Source organism: Danio rerio, chromosome 23 (genome assembly GCF_052040795.2).
Source record: "Danio rerio strain M-AB ecotype USA chromosome 23, GRCz13ab, whole genome shotgun sequence".
In the NCBI taxonomy this organism is placed as follows: Eukaryota; Metazoa; Chordata; class Actinopteri; order Cypriniformes; family Danionidae; genus Danio; species Danio rerio.
In genome coordinates, this window is record NC_141043.1 from 44,116,730 (window position 1) to 44,136,584 (window position 19,855).

At 36.2% G+C, this 19,855-nt stretch overlaps 2 protein-coding genes across 6 annotated transcripts in view; both read right to left on the reverse strand.

Annotated features, from left to right (window-relative positions):
• Nucleotides 1-469: 469 nt before the first annotated feature.
• LOC141380555 (uncharacterized) lies at nucleotides 470-8,850 on the reverse strand. Of its 3 annotated transcripts, none has more exons than XM_087307674.1 (10): nucleotides 8,269-8,850; nucleotides 5,381-5,563; nucleotides 4,818-5,249; nucleotides 4,267-4,698; nucleotides 3,769-4,152; nucleotides 3,450-3,683; nucleotides 3,100-3,324; nucleotides 2,706-2,940; nucleotides 1,879-2,135; nucleotides 470-1,792 (listed from the first exon to the last, which is right to left on the reverse strand). In XM_087307674.1, the coding sequence occupies exons 1-10, from the start codon at nucleotides 8,468-8,470 to the stop codon at nucleotides 1,569-1,571; spliced, it is 2,808 nt and encodes a 935-aa protein (XP_087163800.1). In that variant the 5' UTR covers nucleotides 8,471-8,850; the 3' UTR covers nucleotides 470-1,568. The 3 variants fall into 3 exon arrangements, with proteins under 3 accessions (XP_087163800.1, XP_087163799.1, XP_087163801.1); XM_087307673.1 differs by having other exon boundaries at nucleotides 4,267-4,701; XM_087307675.1 differs by having other exon boundaries at nucleotides 4,267-4,701; nucleotides 4,818-5,252.
• A 7,769-nt stretch (nucleotides 8,851-16,619) lies between these two features.
• LOC137489149 (uncharacterized) overlaps nucleotides 16,620-19,855 on the reverse strand; it is a 30,608-nt gene continuing 27,372 nt past the window's right edge. For all 3 annotated transcript variants that reach the window (XM_087307643.1, XM_087307651.1, XM_087307650.1), the window contains 5 exons: nucleotides 19,599-19,832; nucleotides 19,249-19,473; nucleotides 18,851-19,085; nucleotides 18,027-18,283; nucleotides 16,620-17,940 (listed from right to left, as the gene is read on the reverse strand). In XM_087307643.1, coding sequence (XP_087163769.1) covers nucleotides 17,717-17,940; nucleotides 18,027-18,283; nucleotides 18,851-19,085; nucleotides 19,249-19,473; nucleotides 19,599-19,832 — 1,175 coding nt within the window. In that variant the 3' untranslated portion in view covers nucleotides 16,620-17,716. The remainder of the gene's footprint in view (nucleotides 17,941-18,026; nucleotides 18,284-18,850; nucleotides 19,086-19,248; nucleotides 19,474-19,598; nucleotides 19,833-19,855) is intronic.

Genomic DNA, 19,855 nt, shown 5'->3' on the forward strand with positions numbered 1-19,855 from the left:
TAAAAGCAGTTTTAAATTTTTTAAACACCATTATAAGGACAAAAAAAAGGCCCCTTTAAGCTAATTTTTTTTCTGATAGTCTACGGAACAAACCATCGATATGCACTAACTTGCCTAATTACCCTAACCTGCCTAGTTAACCTAAATAACCTAGTTAAGCCTTTAAATGGCACTTTAAGCTGGATATAAGTGTCTTGAAAAATATCTAGTCAAATATTATTTACTGTCATCATGGCAAAGATAAAATAAGTTCGTTATTAGAGATGAGTTAGTAAAACTTTTATATTTAGAAATGTGTTGAAAAACTCTTCTCTCCATTAAACAGAAATTTGGGTAAAAAATAAACAGGGGAGCTAATAATTCTGACTTCAACTGTATTTGTTTTCCTGCAAGTTTTGCATTTGTTCTTAAAGAAAAGACGGGTGTACAGTGTGAAGACTATTTTTAAAATCAAACACCTACAACAAGATTTTTGAACATTTTTCTTTATTCAAAGATATGTACAATACAAAAACAATGACATTCTGCACAGTTAAAAATAATTTAGTAAACAGTTAAAATAAATCACAGCATAGAGCAGGAAAAAAATATTCTCTGATTTTTTTGTGCACTCAATCTGAGCATTGCTTTAACAGAAAAATAAAATCTGAAAAACATATATAATTTAGAATTTGTTTACCACCCAGCCCTCCCTCTTCTCCTCCGCATGTGCTAGTGAAGCGGAGCCAGAGGAGTGGTATCCATAGGCTTATTAGGGAAAAGGAAGCCAGGTGGAGCTGCTGGGGCAACAGGATCCTCCTGGCTTATTCTTTTCTCCAACGCTTATGGATACCGATCCTCGGTTTAAGCTCAATCTAAGCGTGATTGTTTTTGGCAAGTGCACCATCTAAATTCTAAAATTAAAAAAGTGGCTTTTTTTAAGTGCAAAGTTGAAATAGATCAGAGCATAGATCGGGGCAGAATCTGTGCTCTGATTAATTTCATTTGCACAATAAGAAAAGCAATAGTATAAGTGCACAGATAAACACAGGTAATACAGAAGTTCTAGTAAATTGAAACGCTCAGTGCGGTTGAGTTTCAGTTTAGTTCAGTTCAGTGTGGTTAAATTTCCACTGCTGAAAGCCCAAACACTGAAGAGCTAATCCATCGATGCGCAGCTCCACAAGTCCCAAACCAAGCAAGCCAGTGGCGACAGTGGCGAGGAACAAAACTTCACCTTTTGAAGTGAAGGAAAAAAACCTCGAGAGAAACCAGGCTCAGTTTGGGCACGGCCATTTCTCCTCTGGCCAAACTTCTTGTGCAGAGCTGCACATCGCACATTGTGCAGGTGTGAGTAGGTCACCTACAGAGATTCGTCTATCACTGGGGCTTGTTTTAATTCAATAATTGTATTTCCTGCTTAATCTGAAACTCATTTTTTAAAGTGCACATATATCCAGAGACATAAAAAGAAAGCTGAAAAATAAAAATAGCTTAGGGCTAAGGTCGATGGTTTGAGTCCTGGCTAGACCAGAAGGCCTTTCTGTGTGGCACTCAAACCAGCGACCTTTCTGTGCAGTGTTGTTTATTCAGTTGTATATTACTATGCCTTGTTGCCGTTTGATTTCTTTCTTTTTCTTGGGTTCAAGTAACGACAACTGGAGCAGAAAGGATGTGAAGAGCCTGATGCGCCTCGCCCTGGTGACATAACTCAAGGCTTCCTCCAGAGGTATTTTGTAGTACATCATCAGATATGCTACAAACAGTGTTGGCGCGTGACTGACACCATGCCTGCAGTGAATGAACAGGACATCTGTGGAAATAAAATCAGAAAGTAAGTCAACACAAAGTCCAACACAAACAGTTAGTGAGTGTAAAAGGCTTGATGAAAGATCTTACTGTCTGGGTTTCTCAGGGCCTTTCTGATGAACTTGCCAGCTGGCCAGAAGTATCTGATGATTCTGGACTGGTCGTATGTTGTAGGCAAGCCGCAATATTTGATGTCCATGCCTTCATAATATTCCGGTCCTGTAAGGACCTTTCCGTTGACTCCACTCTTACTTAGTTTTCCCAACCAGGCCATCTTCGGCGCTGCTGCATTTAGGATATGGGTGACTCCCAATTCCATCAGTTTGCGTCGATTTCTTGCTGTCTCTCTGCACAAAAACGCAATTTTGGTTAGTCTTTCACTAAAAAGGCGTGCAATTATTTTCAGAAAACACAAAGCTAAAATAGTTCCAGGCAGGTTTGCACTGCATTACAGTTAAAATCAATGTGCAATATCAGATATTAAAATTGCACAATCGACAACAGACAAAACAAACCAAAACAACATCTAAACCATGTCTTTAAAGGGATAGTTCACCCAAAAGTGAAGATTTACTCACTTTTTTCCCACCCTCAAGTGATTCCAAACTACTAACTACTGACTTGCATAGTAGGAAACACATGTACTATGGAACTCAACAGTTACCAGTTTCCAACATTTTTCACAATATCACGTCATGAGTGAGTAAATTATGACAGAATTTTCATGATTGAGTGAACCGTCCCTTTAAGTATGTATAAATGAAATAATTCAGTCTGGTTATTAGAAATTAAACCCACTCCTGAGATGGTGGAGTATTTTTCTAATAACCGTCAATCATTCCTTACTTGATTCCCATTAATACTCCCTCATTTTAGTTTATCACATGGTCTGTGCTGTTTTTGTGCTGTAGACTTACTCATCTCCAATGTAGACATTGCGCCAGACCTCCGTAAATGGTGACAGGGGCAGTTTACATTTGTTCACGGTGTCTTCTACTTGTAATAACTCTGCAAGCTTCTCAAAGTCGAAAATTTCTTCCAGCTGTTTTTGAGAAGGCAAACTGCTCGGACCCGGCTTTGCAAGATCGTGTCTAGGACTTGTATGCTTGCAGTGGAATTCCGAAAGTTTATTCATCATCCACTCTTTGATTCCTTAAAGGGAAAAAAACAAAGACATTAGATTTAGATTTTTACTAGAATATAAAAATCAACTGTCGAATGACTTTAAACACTGTCTTTATCGTTATGTTCCTCCATTATGTGAATGATTTAAAAGATTTCTCATTGTAATGCTGGATCTCATTGCTTTACCTATTGGCCGGTGATCTTCAGGGGTTTCAGGAAAATAATCCACGGCATCCTCATCGGTCACACTGGTGTTCAAAGGCCCTGTTGGGTCAGTCACATCAGGAGTGCTTGCATCTGGGACACTCAACCGCTGTGGTGCATCAGGTTTGGTCTTAAGCTTTGCTGAGATGCCATGAAGCTTTTTGAAGAATGCACAGATTTTGCTAATCTTGCTCACTTTTTTGCTTTCTGAAAAAAAAAGAAGATAAATAATGTTATTAAAAACATCTCCACTGACATAAAGTAGGCTGAATTCATAGCCATGTTTGCATCTCATTGTAAAATTGAATCTCAAATGCTCTGTTGACATTTACCTCTTGGGTTCATGGCATCAGTGATGTTGACATCCATACTTTCTGTTGGCACAGGTTCCTTTTCAGAACCGCTCGGACCTGGGACACCTTCCGGATCAACCAGATCCAATTCAGCTTCTGACTCAGGAACAGTTGTTTGCTCTGTGTCAACATGATGTATTTCAACAGTCTTAGGCTGTGCTGAGAGCCTAAAATGCTTTTGGATGAATGCACCAATTTTCTTGATCTTCTTCACTGTTGGAACATTAGGAGAAAAATAGGTTATCTTCAACCACAGAACGCACAATAGATCGCACAATAGCTCTGTTGATATATTTACCTGTTGGTCTGTACACCTGAGTGGTTTTAGGAGAAGCATTCATGCCATCCTGGTCAATCCCACTGTTGCTCTCCACCTCTTCTGTTGAAGGCTCTTCTGGTTTATAAACCAGCACAGACCTCTTCAAGTTGAAGGAAACGCGAGGTTTGATGCGGTCAACATGTAGAGTTTCTCTAAACACAGGTTTCTGTTTTAAACTGCTTGGACGTGGGACGCCTTCTGGATCAACCAGATCCAATTCAGCTTTTGGGTCAGAAACACTTGTTTGCTCTGTGTCGACCTCATATATTTCAACAGCGGGGTCCATCTTAGGCTGTACTAAGAACCCAAAACGATTTCGGATGAGTGCACCAATTTTCCTAATGATCTTCACTTTTGGAAAGCCTGTGGGAAAAATGATTATGTTATCTTCAGTTACAGATTGCTTAATAGCTTTAATTAAAATGACTTGTTTGCCATTGCAATATTGCATCTCATAAAGACTGTAGATATATCTACCTGTTGGTCCGTCCACCTGTGGGGTTTCAGGAGAAGCATTCATGCCACCCTGGTCAATTCCACTGCTGCTCTCCACCTCTTCTGTTGAAGGCTCTGCTGGGTCCTGCAGAAGTTCAGAAGCCAACGCAGAGCTCTTCAAGTCGTAGAATGTATGAGGTTTGATGAGGTCAACATGTAGAGTTTCTCTAAACACAGGTTCCTGCTCAAAACGTCTTGGATCTGGGACACCTTCCGGATCAACCAGATCCATTTCAGTTTCTGGATCAGGAACACATGATAGCTCCATGTCGACCTCTTCCATTTCAGAAGCTGATTCATAATCGCTTGTCTCTGAAACACTTATTATCTGAGCAACATCTGGGTCTGTCTGATGCTGTGCCAAGAACTTATAAATCTCTGGGTAGTCAGCAAACATCTTCCACACTTCAGGTACTTCTGCAAAAACATTTGAAGTTATGTTATCTTCCACCACAGATTGCATAATAGCTTCATTAAAATGACTTGTTTGCCATTGCAATATTGCATATCATAAAGACTGTTGATATATTTACCTGTTGGTCTGTCCACCAGTGGGATTTCGGGAGAAGCATTCATGCCACCCTGGTCAATCCCACTGCTGCTCTCCACCTCTTCTGTTGAAGGCTCTGCTGGGTCCTGCAGAAGTTCAGAAGCCAGCGCAGAGCTCTTCAAGTCATAGGAGGTATGAGGCTTGATGAGGTCAACATGTAGAGTTTCTCTATACATAGGTTCCTGCCCAAAACTTCCTGGAACTGGTACACCTTCCGGATCAACCAGATCCAATTCAGTTTCTGGCTCTGGAACACATGATAGCTCCATGTCGACCTCTTCCATTTCAGAAGCTGATTCGTAATCACTTTCTTCTGAAACACTCAGCAAATCAGGATCTGTCTCAGGCTGTGCTGAGAACCCAAAAAGTTTTCGACAGAAGGAAAAGAATTTGCCAATCTTCGTCACTTCGGGAACTTCTGAAAAAAAAAAGATCATAAGTATGATATAATACCTCCAAGCACATACTGTATAATTAGACTGAATTGTAGGCCATTTCTATCATATTGCAATATTGCATCTCAATTGCTGAAATGTTGACATTTACCTGTTGGGTTCATGGCATCACTGATGTCGACCTCCCGATTTGCTGTAATTACATGCTCCTGTTCAGAACGACTTGGACTTGGGACGCCTTCTGGATCAACCATGTCCAATTCAGTTTCTGATGCAGGAACTCTTGGAATCGTGAAACACAATTCCTCTGAATCAGTTGGATTATATCCAACCTCTGGAAAACAAAAACAAATGTTGACATCTTCAAACACGAATCGTTCATTTGGGGTCACATTAACATGTAGATATATATATATATATATATAGTGGTGTTATTGATGATTCTAGATTTGTGGGTACATTTAGAGCACATTGGAACACAAATTATGTCAAGTTCATGTATGTATGTATGTATAACAGTATGTATGTTTGTAGCTTGAAGACTCGTATAATACCTATTCTTAGCTGTTTCCACCTCAATCATACATTAAGATTTGAATATCATGAAATAATTTGAATAATATAATTTTTTTATCTAGAAATAATTACATTTTATATTTTTGTGTGTTCACTAAGTCAGGGGTTTTTAAACTGTGTGCCGCACATTGAGGCGTTGAGACCTTGAGGCGTGCACTCGAGGAAATTATGATAACGATTTTTATGCGTTCACTAGAGTGAATCTGATTAATGTTAGCTCCATATCTACCTATCAGGAACCTGTAGAGTTTATGCATTCGAGTAAAACATATACAAATAAAATGGACTGGGTCCTTTTTAAAAGTAATGACGGTGAATGAAAATAAATCCGGTGAGCCGTCTAACAAAAAAGTTCCCTTCTGAATCAAATCAGCTGGATGCTTTCCTGGATCTAGGGCATGTGTCCTAAAAGGTTGAAAACCCCTGCACTAAGGTATATAAACTGTTGCATGAAAAAACTATTTTTTGTATTATTTTTAATTTTGGTAATAAAACAAATCATGTTTTTATGTTCCGGTCAACTCTATATAACATTGGTTATATCTAAGCCCACACAGAATCTGCACGCACAGAATTCCTCAGATTTTTAGCCCATCATTAATACTGTTTATTTACTTGTGTAAATGTGTATAAATTTATAGTTATTCAATTTTTAAATTCTTTTCAGTAATATGATTGACTAGTATAAAAATATTCATATAATTTATCTACAACATAGTTTGTAAAGTAATGAGCAATTCCAGCGTTATGGATGTGACATTTGCAGTAAAAACTCAAAACATAAATTTACATGGAAAGTATATGTTCTCATTATATTGAAACATCTGTTTATGTTCTCTAAGACAACTAACCACTGAGTTAAGGGACCAGAAAAATATCAATCTGTAAACATGTTTTGTATTTTAAATGAGGAAAATAAACATGCGTTATGGATGTGACAAAAAAAAGTCTGCGGGTTTACAGTACACAACGAACTCAGTGGAAATTCTGAAAATTAAACTGCTCAACCCAAAAGAAATATTGATAACCAAAAGGACAAAATATGTCTCTCTATAGAACAAAAATGATTGACTTTATTTTATTTGACAATTTTGCATTCATGAGGAAAAAGTGTCGTTATGGATGTGACATCTATTCTTTATGTATGCGACAGATGTGAAATTTCCATTTGTGTGACTTTGATAAACCAAATATAATAGTTTGAAAACATTGACAGAGACATTTTTGAGTATTTCTAAAGTACTGTTAAATACAAGAAAACACAAAAACAGAATCGGTTTCCATATTTTGGTGAAATCTTAATTTTTTGCAATGCAAGGTTGACATTTGCATGAAATTGCTCTAATATTTTCTTTCTTTTAGAATAGATTACATGAGAGACTTGCTTTGTTTACCAAATAAAGTGGATTTAATTGGATTTGCATAATAAACATCAACTAAAAAGTTTAAAGATATTATTTTTTAATTTCATATATTTTTATTATGAGACTCCCAAAATCATTCCGCATAAATCTGCAGATTTTTAACAAAATTCTGTGCTGAAACATCAAAAATGTCTGCAGGTTCTGTCTGGCCCTAATTAAACTCTATAAGTGGTTTTAAAAAACTGTAAAACAGCATTCAAACAGCATTTAGTAACAATCAAATGTTTCCTATCACATTTCAGCATTTTATATTCTAAATTCATGGATTCAGTTCACTGTAAATTCTGCATGTTGTATGTACCCAAAATTAAAGATATGTGAGGACCTTTTAGTTATTAAGAAAGTATTTCCAGTGTTTTCAATGAGATAAATAAATTCTGATGGCTGCAACACACTCCACTAAATATAATATAAGCTAAATAAACAAGAAAATGTGTAGAATAGCTAAAGTAAACAGTCTAGAAACAGTATCACAATAAGTAGGTGAAATGATATGTTGGTATAAAATGAGCATCTCAGTCACTGCAATCTGCGATTATGGCTCAACATTTTGTGCCAAAAGTCAAGAGAGAATCACAAATGAAATATCTTATTTAACAACAACTTCTGCTGAACTTGAAAGATAATGTTTTAAAAAAAGCTGTAACCACTGACCTCTATATTAGGAAAAACAAACACTGTGGTTACAGATTCCCAACATTCTTGAAATTATCTTATTTTGTGTTCAACAGAAACAAACTCACTAAGTGTTGGATCTACTTGATGGTGAGTAAATATTAAGTTAATTCAAACTTTGTCTTGTATAATGGCATATAGGGAAAATATTTAAAACGTTACCAGCTAGTAGTATCCCCAATTCCTAAGCAATCAGCATTGTAATTTTGAGGACAGATGTTAAACATGCCACTGTTGTCCTCCATTTCTGCAGTGTGTTGCAGCCAATCGTGATAAAAATGTTTCATATTTCCAGAATACAGATCATTTTGTCAGTGAAAACATTTGAGATCTCTTTGTGTGTTTGTCAACTGTAAAAAGTTACCTGTTGGGTTGTTATCTTCTGTGGTTTCAGGAGAGGCATCCATGCCACCCTGATCCTCACAAGTGCAGTTTGAAACGTCAATATCCATATTCATGTCTGTAATTTGCGGTTCAAGAACTGGGATTGAAGTTTGATATAATTCGTCGTCGATGAAAACCAATAATCGGATATTTCTCTGTTTACTCGCCATTGAGTTTAGCATTAATATCGATTTCTGACTACTGAACTGCGAATTCCAAATGAATGACGAAATGTTCTTTGACCGCGCGTCATATTCCAACGTTCCACAGTTGCCGTAGTAATGGGACGCGCGTTTGAGGGGGGAGTGGGAGGGGGATTGTATACCGCTAAAGTGAACTACTCTAGATTTCAGTATTATATTACAGTTTTATTAATAGTAAAATTATATTATTGTTTTAAATGTACCAGTTTGAATAAAGAAATACGAAATGTGTCAGTAAAATATGTGTAATTTTTTTTTTTACTAAATGCTAAAGTTCTCCCCCACTGCTGAAAAATGGAAATGCCCAAATACTGCACCATGCTTTTTACGTCTTTAACAAAATGTAACGACACAGCAGCTCTGAATCTAAATATGGAGAGAAACGCAATGTCCAGCGGACTATTCTGATCTGCTGGTCAAGAAAGCACATCAACATTATTGTTTGCGTTTGCCAAAACTGATTTGCTGAAGTAAAATTGGCGGAGCCGCGGAAGACGACTATAATAACGTGAGTGCAGCTAGTGTACATCGTAAAGTGAATATAGCTAACTTTAATTAGCATAAGAATTTTTCATTTCGAGTTATTTTTGAATATCTCTCTTATAAAGTGAGACGCTGTGCGCCTATAGTCCTTCATAATAAGCATTGCAATATGGAAATGCTTCTGAGGCCTAGAAGAGCTCACTTGGGGAAGGTGGTGTAACGTTAACAACAGCCAGTAACGTTGAGTTGTTCTTAATTAAACTAAAGAGCATTGATAGTACACACAAAGAAAGAGTCTTAAATTAGACTATTGTGATTGTCAATTATGAAAGACATCCTGTTCATACACCTTCAAATAGTTACCATCATACAGCTAAAAGGGAGGTATTTGATGTTTTGTTTTAAAACACATTTCAACCCATCCCTGATTATACATATTATGCATATACCTATTATACATTATTTTAGATGGGATAAGTAAGAAACTAGTCCTACTAAACAAAGGACAAATTTGTACAAGTTGTCCTAAAAAAAAATTTCTTGAGCAATAACTTTGATGTGTAGGCAGTATTGGGGAGGTTACTTTAGAAATGTAATAGATTACAGATTACAAATTACCCTATTTAAAATGTAATATGTCGTTTACCTTTTCCTTTACTTTATAAAAGTATCTAATTACTTTCTGATTACTTTTAAGTTTCTAATGAATATTTTCAACTAAATCATTTTCAAGCATTTCTATCTAGCAGGTGTGACCAACAGTAGCTCTGTTTACGGTGAGAATCTCAAAATCGGTCATCACTTGAAATTAACCACCACAAAACCAGACCTTACAACAAAAAAAGCTTACTGTTGTTACAAAATCAACATTTTATTTAGTTGTGCAGGGGAATTTGAGGGATTTTAAAATGCATCTAAGCTATTTTTGCATTTTTTTTTTTTTTTAAATCCAAGTCCATCATATTTTAGTGATCAATAAAACTGTTAATGCAACATGAGGCAGAATAGTTCAGTTCAGTTATTTACTGCAGTTAATCTGCCGTACTAAACAGAAACAAATTATAGTATTTAACAGCAAAAACAAACAATCCAATAAAACTAGGTGTTACACATTTAAAATACTATAGTCATTTATATTAAAGGGAATTATTTAGGAATGAGCATTATATTGTATATATATTTACAACTCTTCATTAATAAAATACACTACAGAATTTAGTATTTATTCTTAAATATCCATAATTAATTATCATGAACTAATAGTTATTACCATAGTATACTTTAGCTTTTACTACAGTAAACTATATACAGTTGAAGTCAGAATTATCAGCCCCCCTTTGAACTTTTATGTCTTTTTTTAATATTTCCCAAATGATGTTTAACAGAGCAAGGAAATGTCCACAGTATGTCTGATAATATTTTTTCTTTCGGAGAAAGTCTTGTTTGTTTTATTTCGGCTAGAATAAAAGCAGTTTTTAATTTTTTTATAAACATTTTAAGGTCAAAACTATTAGCCCCTTGAAGCAATATATTTTTCAGATAGTCTACAAAACAAACCATCGTTATACAATAACTTGCCTAATTGCCCTAACCTGCTTAGTTAACCTAATTAACCTAGTTAAGCCTTTAAATGTCACTTTAAGCTGTATAAAAGTGTCTTGAAAAATATTTACTCAAATATTATTTACTCTCATCATGGCAAAAATAAAATAAATCAGTGATTAGAAATGAGTTATTAAAACGTATGTTTAGAAATGTGTTGAAAAAATCATCACTCCGTTAAACAGAAATTGGGGAAAAAATAAACGGGGGCTAATAATTCAGGGGGGCTAATAATTCTGCCTTCAACTGTATATAGACCTCCTCTCCCTCAGGAATCTTTCTATCAAGGAAATTTCTCATGTTAGATTAATTGGTTGGCGACGTCACTGACCAGAGCGAGAGGTGGCAGTAACGTACCAAAAAGTATGTTGTTGACCACCGTAAAACAGGTAGAAGAAGAAATCGTCATTCTCGGCATCATATGGCTTTATTTTCATCGGCTAGACACCGGCCTCACAGTTACATAAATGTTGGTGGCGTCACTTATTGATCTGCGATCAGTAAATGTAGCTTGTGTGGACGCTACTGCACTACTTCACTAATAAACTAGCTCCGCTACTGAAAAGCTATTTGATTTAGAAAGTATCGGCGCTATTGCCTAATGCTGAGAATTGTAGTTATAGCAGAATAGCAGCGCTTTAATAAATGGGCTTAAGAGAAGGCATCATGCATATCAAAAACAGGCAAAGCAACAGATTTATATTATTTAACATATCCCAGATTTTTAAAGAATATTTTTAGATGTGACCCCATTTGTAATCTTCAACATTTTCATAAGTAACTGTCATTTAATTACACATTATTCTCAGTAACTGGAACAAATTACTCTTACTTTTATTTTGTAACTAAATTACGTAACGCCGTTACATGCAGCAAGTCCCTAACACTGTGTGTAGGTTCAGCAGTAAAGTACTGCGCTCCAGTCTGTGTGCTTTATTGTCTAATAATTCAATGCCATCAATTATTTCTTCCACACACATGCTCACTGTCACATAATCATTTTGGCCACCCACTGTATATATGCAATACATTAATATTAATCAATAATTCTGTTTACAGCGTCATGGTGATGCAGTGGGTAGCACGATCGCCTCACAGCAAGAAGGTCCCTGGTTTGAGCCCCGGCTGGGTCAGTTGGCGTTTCTGTGTGGAGTTTGCATTTTCCCCCCTTGTTGGCGTTCCCCACAGTCCAAACACATGTGCCACAGGTGAATTGAATAAGCTAAATTGACTGCGGTGTATGTGTGTGAATGCAGGAGTGTATAGGTGTTTCCCAGTCTTGGGTTGCGGCTGGAAGGGCATCCGCTGTGTAAAACATGCTGGATAAGTTGGCAGTTCATTCCTCTGTGGCGACCCCTGTATTTTTGCCTATCCTTGATTATATGTATTATACATAGAGCTGCACGATCACAGATGAAATGATAATCACGATTATTTTGCTCAAAATGTTAATTACGATTAATAATGACGATTATTCATTTGCAATTTAGATATTTTGAAACTGCTCTATTCTTTTAAAACCGAAAGCAGCGCCCGTCAATTGGTGTTTTTCCAGAAGATACACCTTTGACAATGTTTTATTTCATGTGTTTAGTTTTCAATGTGTTTTTAGTAATTTTATTCTATTCAAAGCAGAACTCGAACGCGAATTTATCCTCGAGAACGTGGCATGAGAGAGATGCATGTGTCAGATGATTGCTTTTTTTTTTGCGAGCGCAAGCAATTCCTGATCCTTTGCATAAAGCTTTTAATCAAATGACAGGCAATTTAATTACTTTCGATGTGCTAAAATATTTGTTAAACAAATGTTATTTTAAAAAGAAGCATATACATATTAAAACTGTAAAATAAAGTGCATGGTCTAGTCAGAAATAAAGGAAATCAGTTATCTATTTCATTATTTAATGCATAAAATAATTTATCTTTTTTATAAGTTGAGTTTAATTGATCTAAAACTTTTAATTACATTTTCTTTTCTTGTAAATAATAAAAGTTGCATCAGATTGATGAAAACGAACCTACACAAAGGACAAAGTTGTACGAGTTGTCTTAAAATACAACATATGATAAATATCTTTCGCTGTGTAGGTTCAGCAGTGAAGTACTGCACTCCAGTGTGTGTGCATTATTGTCTAATAATCAAATGCCATCAATTATTTCTTACACCACATGATCACTATCACATAATAATTTTGGCCACCCACTGTATGCAATACATTAATATCAAACAATATATACACACACACACACACACACACAGTGCTCAGCATATATAAGTACACCCCTCACAAATCTCTTTACATTCATATTTTTAATAGGAGGAGTTATATTTGTGCATATACATTTGATTAGTCAGTACTGAAGCCAAATCTGAAGCTTATCTAACAAAATAACTTACAATACCGGTCCAAAAACTAGTACACCCAAGTTATGTTATAGAAAATTATTAAGCACAAATTTAAAAAATGAGAAAAAATCAAAAGAAGCAAAAATAAATTAAATATTTAGTTGAAATTTTGTAAGTTGTAATTTCTTTTGCAATATTTTGCTTGAATTTTGTTGTATTATCTTTCAATTTCTAAATATGTTTAATCACGAATATATTATTTTAATAAATATATCTGTTTAATTAATCTGTTTTGTTTAAGTGCACCGAAATACATTGTCAATATTCACTGAGAAATGGAGAAAAATATTCACTTTCAAAATGGGGTGCACTCAATTTTTCTGAACATTTTATATATATATATATATATATATTAGGGCTGCACGATATTGGAAAAAATTGACATTGCGATATTTTTTTCCCCTGCGATATATATTGCGATATTTTATATATATATATATATATATATATATATATATATATATATATATATATATATATATATATATATATATATATATATATATATATATATTTACTTAAAACTAGGGCTGTGACGGTCACCATGACAACCGCGTCACCGCGGTGGTCATTGCCACCTCGGTTGTCCATTGCCACCGGCCGTAGTACGTGACGTCACGCACTTTAAAACACAAATTACTGTTATGTTGCCAAGTATTACATATCTGTTAGAATATAACATTAGGCGCGATTCAGCAAGTTCAAGTTCAACTATGAATCTTGTTAGAAAACAAACTCTTACATCTGGGAACATTTTGGGTTCATGCCGACCGAGAAAGGTGAACGAATCAATTTGGATTAAGCTTTTTGTATGAGGGTTTTAAGTAAAGTGTGTTTTAATATTCACTGCTGAGTGCTGAGAGTCCAAACACTGAGGAGCAAATCCATCGATACGCAGATCCACGGGTCCCGAACCATGCAAGCTAGTGGCGATTGACGGCGAGGGAAAAAAGCCATGTAGGCTTAATCAACTCCTGTCTTCTAAACGCAGAAGCCCAGCTCAGCCAGGCATGGCAGAGGCATTTGCAAAAATGGCCAGATACAAAAGAGAAAGTGATAAATGGAAGACATTGACGAGAAATTGAGCATAGGCTATTTGGTAACTGCTTAAGAACGCGCCGCTCCGCAGCGTAGAGAAACCTGCGTTGCGAGAAATGCGGGCGGCGGAACAGAAGCAGAAGCCCTCTCTCTCATGATTGTGAAAAAGTAGCCTGTCTGTGCATTTTTCGCTACAAGCACACCGTCTGACAGTGTATTGCTGGAAACATTATAACCCCATTCTTCACTTAAACCGGACAAAGTCAACATGTTAGTTTTTCTGGCAAATAATTTAAAATATGACTACAAAAGGTGGAGAGAAACTACGCTGTTTTTTAAACATCTGACTTATATTGTTACTAGGTTAATATTTTCTTTTTACTTATAATTATTAATATTTATATTATTATTACACTGATTAGTAAAGTGCCATTTAGACTATTTGTTAAGTTCTTAAAAATGTAACGTTTAATTGTTATTATTATACAGTTTCAAGAAGTTAAAGTAATTTAATATTTAACTACAATATTTATAAACAGTTTTGTGTTTTTTTATTAACGAAAGTTCAAAAATAAACATGTACGTTTATACGGATGTTTTATTTATTAATATTAAATTCGGTTATTCCTTAATTTTTACATAAAAGGTAAATTAACTTAAGTAGGCTACATTATTTGTTGATGTACGAGGTCATGGAACATGTTTGCCAGTAAATAATGTTCGCACCACTTAAAAAACAAAACAAATGAATAACTTGCGAAAAGGATGCAATAAAAAATGCAAGCGCTGAATCATTCTTTACAATCGGATTCGTACGTGCAATAAGCCGAGGGTATATTGCGCCGACAAGAACAAGCCCTAAAACTAAGTCTAGAGAGAGAATTAATACTAGTTAATATTAATGATTATAAACACGAACTGCGTTGTATGATAAACGCATCACAATGATGTCGTGATCTTTGCTGAAGAACTGATATGTTATCGCCGTCTCCCCAGCCAGGTTTGATCTGCTTTTTTCCCCTTCTTCTGGATACAAACAATAAAGTATCAGCGCCAGACCAGTGGTTTAAATTATATTTTACTCTCCTGATTTCTTTTCTTTTCATTAAAAAATAATTAAATGTTTAAAGTTTTGTATTGCATAGCCTATATATTTTTAAAGATTATCATTCAGCCTACCTGCAGCGCATGAGGTTGTGTGCTGGGCAAATCCCCTTTACTCATGCTACCCATTTCATTTATGACACTGTAAACTTGACTTGGCAGGCTGATCATCTTTAAACTCAAAAGGTGTTTTTAACTTGAGACTGCATGCTTCTGCATAATGTGATGTTTCTTATTACAACTGTTAGCGGTGTCAAAATGAAAGCAAACATTAAAAAGGGTTTTGTTTTATCAATTGTATAGTTTAGTTTTAATAATAGCTAATGTATATAATAAATTATAATATCGATTATTGTGTAGACTACAGTGTTCAACAAAACAATTTTATTAGGTTACTCTAATAGACCACATCCTTAACTGAAAAACGAATGTGAAAATGACAGGCAGTTGCGTCTTTGCTAAAATTAATTTAACGACAAATTTCTTTTGCTTTTTTCCCCTTTAGAGATTAAAAGAGCTGTATTTAAAGAATTATTTCACTAAAACATGAATTGAATGCCCAGTTCTTTCCCGTGTGAGTTTAGTGCGCCTCCGCCGCGTCTGCGTTTTTAAGGTATAGGTGCACCCTGACCTGACGCGGGGACCAGATCTCTGTATTGCTTTAATTTCTCAATTTTCATAACTATATTGCATTTTCATATGGTAAAATATCAAAATTTATGTTCTGAAAGTAGTAGGAATGACGGGAGTGTTAGTAATTAATAACAGAAAGAACTTTCACTTTTGAGTGAACTTCTGTCACGTGTTATTTTAGTATGATAAAATAAACAAAAATAGTAATGCAGTAAAGTATTTTTCGCTCTGCCAAGCCTTCTCTGTTGCTGTATAGAGAAGCAGCCTGCTCAGTCTCCTTACCCCGGCCCCACCCCGCCCACCGACTCCTGAACGTCTCACTCACTAACTCACTCACTCACGCGGGCATGCACTGCGGTCTCATGAGGAAACGCAGCTTTTGATATAATGTTTTTCTTGTTCCCAAATACAAATAATTTATCAAGTATTGTTTGAAATAAGTATTCAAAAACACGCTATTCCTGCTTTTCCGAATACCGTATTCCGGTTCGGGTCCACCCATAATATATATATAATTTTTATTTTTTTATTTTTTTTTGCATCGCACCCTCCTGCGATGTGACTATCGCGGATGCGCACATCGCGATTTCGATGCTAAAACGATATATCGTGCAGCCCTAATATATATATATATATATATATATATATATATATATATATATATATATATATATATATATATACACACACACACACACACACACACACACACACACACACACACACACACACCGAAACATTTCTTATAAATCACAAAGCCCTTGTTTTTTGTGTGTGTTTTTCTCCAAGTTTTGCATTTGTTCTTAAAGAAAAGACGGGTGTACAGCATGAGGACAATTATCAAATCAAACACCTACAACAAGATTTTTAAACATTTTTCTTTATTCAAAGATATGTACAATACAAAAACAATGACATTCTGCACAGATTAAACAATTTAATAAACAGTTAAAATAAATCACAGCATAGAGCAGGAAAAAAATATTCTCTGATTTTTTGTGCACTCAATCTGAGCATTGCTTTAATGGAAAAATAAAATCTGAAAAACATATTTAATTTTGAATTTATATCACCACCCAGCCCTCCCTCTTCTCCTCCACATGTGCTAGTGAAGCGGAGCCAGAGGAGTGGTATCCATTGGCGTATTAGGGAAAAGGGAGCCAGGTGGAGCTGCTGGGGCAACAGGATCCTCCTGGCTTATTCTTTTCTCCAACGCTTATGGATACTGATCCTCAGTTTAAGCTCAATCTAAGCGTGATTGTTTTTGGAAAGTGCACCATCTAAATTCTAAAATTAAAAAAGTGGCTTTTTTTATGTGCAAAGTTTAAATAGATCAGAGCATAGATCGGGGCAGAATCTGTGCTCTGATTAATTTCATTTGCACAATAAGAAAAGCAATAGTTTAAGTGCACAGATAAACACAGGTAATACAGAAGTTCTAGTAAATTGAAACGCTCAGTGCGGTTGAGTTTCAGTTTAGTTCAGTTCAGTGTGGCTAAATTTCCACTGCTGAAAGCCCAAACACTGAAGAGCAAATCCATCGATGCGCAGCTCCACAGGTCCCAAACCAAGCAAGCCAGTGGCGACAGTGGCGAGGAACAAAACTTCACCTTTTAAAGTGAAGGAAAAAAACCTCGAGAGAAACCAGGCTCAGTTTGGGCACGGCCATTTCTCCTCTGGCCAAACTTCTTGTGCAGAGCTGCACATCGCACATTGTGCAGGTGTGAGTAGGTCACCTACAGAGATTCGTCTATCACTGGGGCTTGTGTTAATTCATTAATTGTATTTCCTGCCTAATCTGAAACTCATTTTTAAAGTGCACATATATCCAGAGATATAAAAAGAAAGCTGAAAAATAAAAATAGCTTTGGGCTAGGGTCGCTGGTTTGAGTCCTGGCTAGACCAGAAGGCCTTTCTGTGTGGGACTCAAACCAGCGACCTTTCTGTGCAGTGTTTTTTTAGTTGTATATTACTATGCCTTTTTGCTGTTTGATTTCTTTCTTTTTCTTGGGTTCAAGTAACGACAACTGGAGCAGAAAGGATGTGAAGAGCCTGATGCGCCTCGCCCTGGTGACATAACTCAAGGCTTCCTCCAGAGGTATTTGGTAGTACATCATCAGATATGCTACAAACAGTGTTGGCGCGTGACTGACACCATGCCTGCAGTGAATGAACAGGACATCTGTGGAAATAAAATCAGAAAGTAAGTCAACACAAAGTCCAACACAAACAGTTAGTGAGTGTAAAAGGCTTGATGAAAGATCTTACTGTCTGGGTTTCTCAGGGCCTTTCTGATGAACTTGCCAGCTGGCCAGAAGTATCTGATGATTCTGGACTGGTCGTATGTTGTAGGCAAGCCGCAATATTTGATGTCCATGCCTTCATAATATTCCGGTCCTGTGAGGATCTTTCCGTTTACTCCACTCTTACTTAGTTTTCCCAACCAGGCCATCTTCGGCGCTGCTGCATTTAGAATATGGGTGACTCCCAATTCCATCAGTTTGCGTCGATTTCTTGCTGTCTCTCTGCACAAGAACGCAATTTTGGTTAGTCTTTCACTAAAAGGGCGTGCAATTATTTTCAGAAAACAGAAAGCTAAAATAGTTCCAGGCAGGTTTGCACTGCATTACAGTTAAAATCAATGTGCAATATCAGATATTAAAATTGCACAATCGACAACAGACAAAACAAACCAAAACAACATCTAAACCATGTCTTTAAAGGGATAGTTCACCCAAAAGTGAAGATTTACTCACTTTTTTCCCACCCTCAAGTGATTCCAAACTACTAACTACTGACTTGCATAGTAGGAAACACATGTTTTATGGAACTCAACATTTACCAGTTTCCAACATTTTTCACAATATCACGTCATGAGTGAGTAAATTATGACAGAATTTTCATGATTGAGTGAACCGTCCCTTTAAGTATGTATTGAAATAATTCAGTCTGGTTATTAGAAAGTAAACCCACTCCTGAGATGGTGGAGTATTTTTCTAATAACCGTCAATCATTCCTTACTTGATTCCCATTAATACTCCCTCATTTTAGTTTATCACATGGTCTGTGCTGTTTTTGTGCTGTAGACTTACTCATCTCCAATGTAGACATTGCGCCAGACCTCCGTAAATGGTGACAGGGGCAGTTTACATTTGTTCACGGTGTCTTCTACTTGTAATAACTCTGCAAGCTTCTCAAAGTCGAAAATTTCTTCCAGCTGTTTTTGAGAAGGCAAATTGCTTGGACCCGGCTTTGCAAGATCGTGTCTAGGACTTGTATCCTTGCAGTGGAATTCCGAAAGTTTATTCATCATCCACTCTTTGATTCCTTAAAGGGAAAAAAAAACAAAGACATTAGATTTAGATTTTTACTAGAATATAAAAATCAACTGTCGAATGACTTTAAACACTTTGTCTTTATCGTTATGTTCCTCCATTATGTGAATGATTTAAAAGATTTCTCATTGTAATGCTGGATCTCATTGCTTTACCTGTTGGCCGATGATCTTCAGGGGTTTCAGGAAAATAATCCACGGCATCCTCATCGGTCACACTGGTGTTCAAAGGCCCTGTTGGTTCAGTCACATCAGGAGTGCTTGCATCTGGGACACTCAACCGCTGTGGTGCATCAGGTTTGGTCTTAAGCTTTGCTGAGATGCCATGAAGCTTTTTGAAGAATGCACAGATTTTGCTAATCTTGCTCACTTTGGTAGTTTCTGAAAAAAAAAGAAGATAAATAATGTTATTAAAAACATCTCCACTAACATAAAGTAGTCTGAATTCATAGCCATGTTTGCATCTCATTGTAAAATTGAATCTCAAATGCTCTGTTGACATTTACCTCTTGGGTTCATGGCATCAGTGATGTTGACATCCATACTTTCTGTTGGCACAGGTTCCTTTTCAGAACCGCTCGGACCTGGGACACCTTCCGGATCAACCAGATCCAATTCAGCTTCTGGCTCAGGAACAGTTGTTTGCTCTGTGTCAACATGATGTATTTCAACAGTATCAGGCTGTGCTGAGAGCCTAAAATGCTTTTGGATGAATGCACCAATTTTCTTGATCTTCTTCACTGTTGGAACATTAGGAGAAAAA

Bases quoted from the DNA above. Each gene is read 5' to 3' on its own strand.
- LOC141380555 (XM_087307675.1), bottom strand. From the start codon at position 8,470: ATGCTAAACTCAATGGCGAGTAAACAGAGAAATATCCGATTATTGGTT. The intron at 4,702-4,817 runs GTAAATATATCA...ATGTTTTTGCAG, and splicing joins ACTGGTGGACAGACCAACAG to AAGTACCTGAAGTGTGGAAG. The intron at 4,153-4,266 runs GTAGATATATCT...TTTTTCCCACAG, and splicing joins ACAGGTGGACGGACCAACAG to GCTTTCCAAAAGTGAAGATC.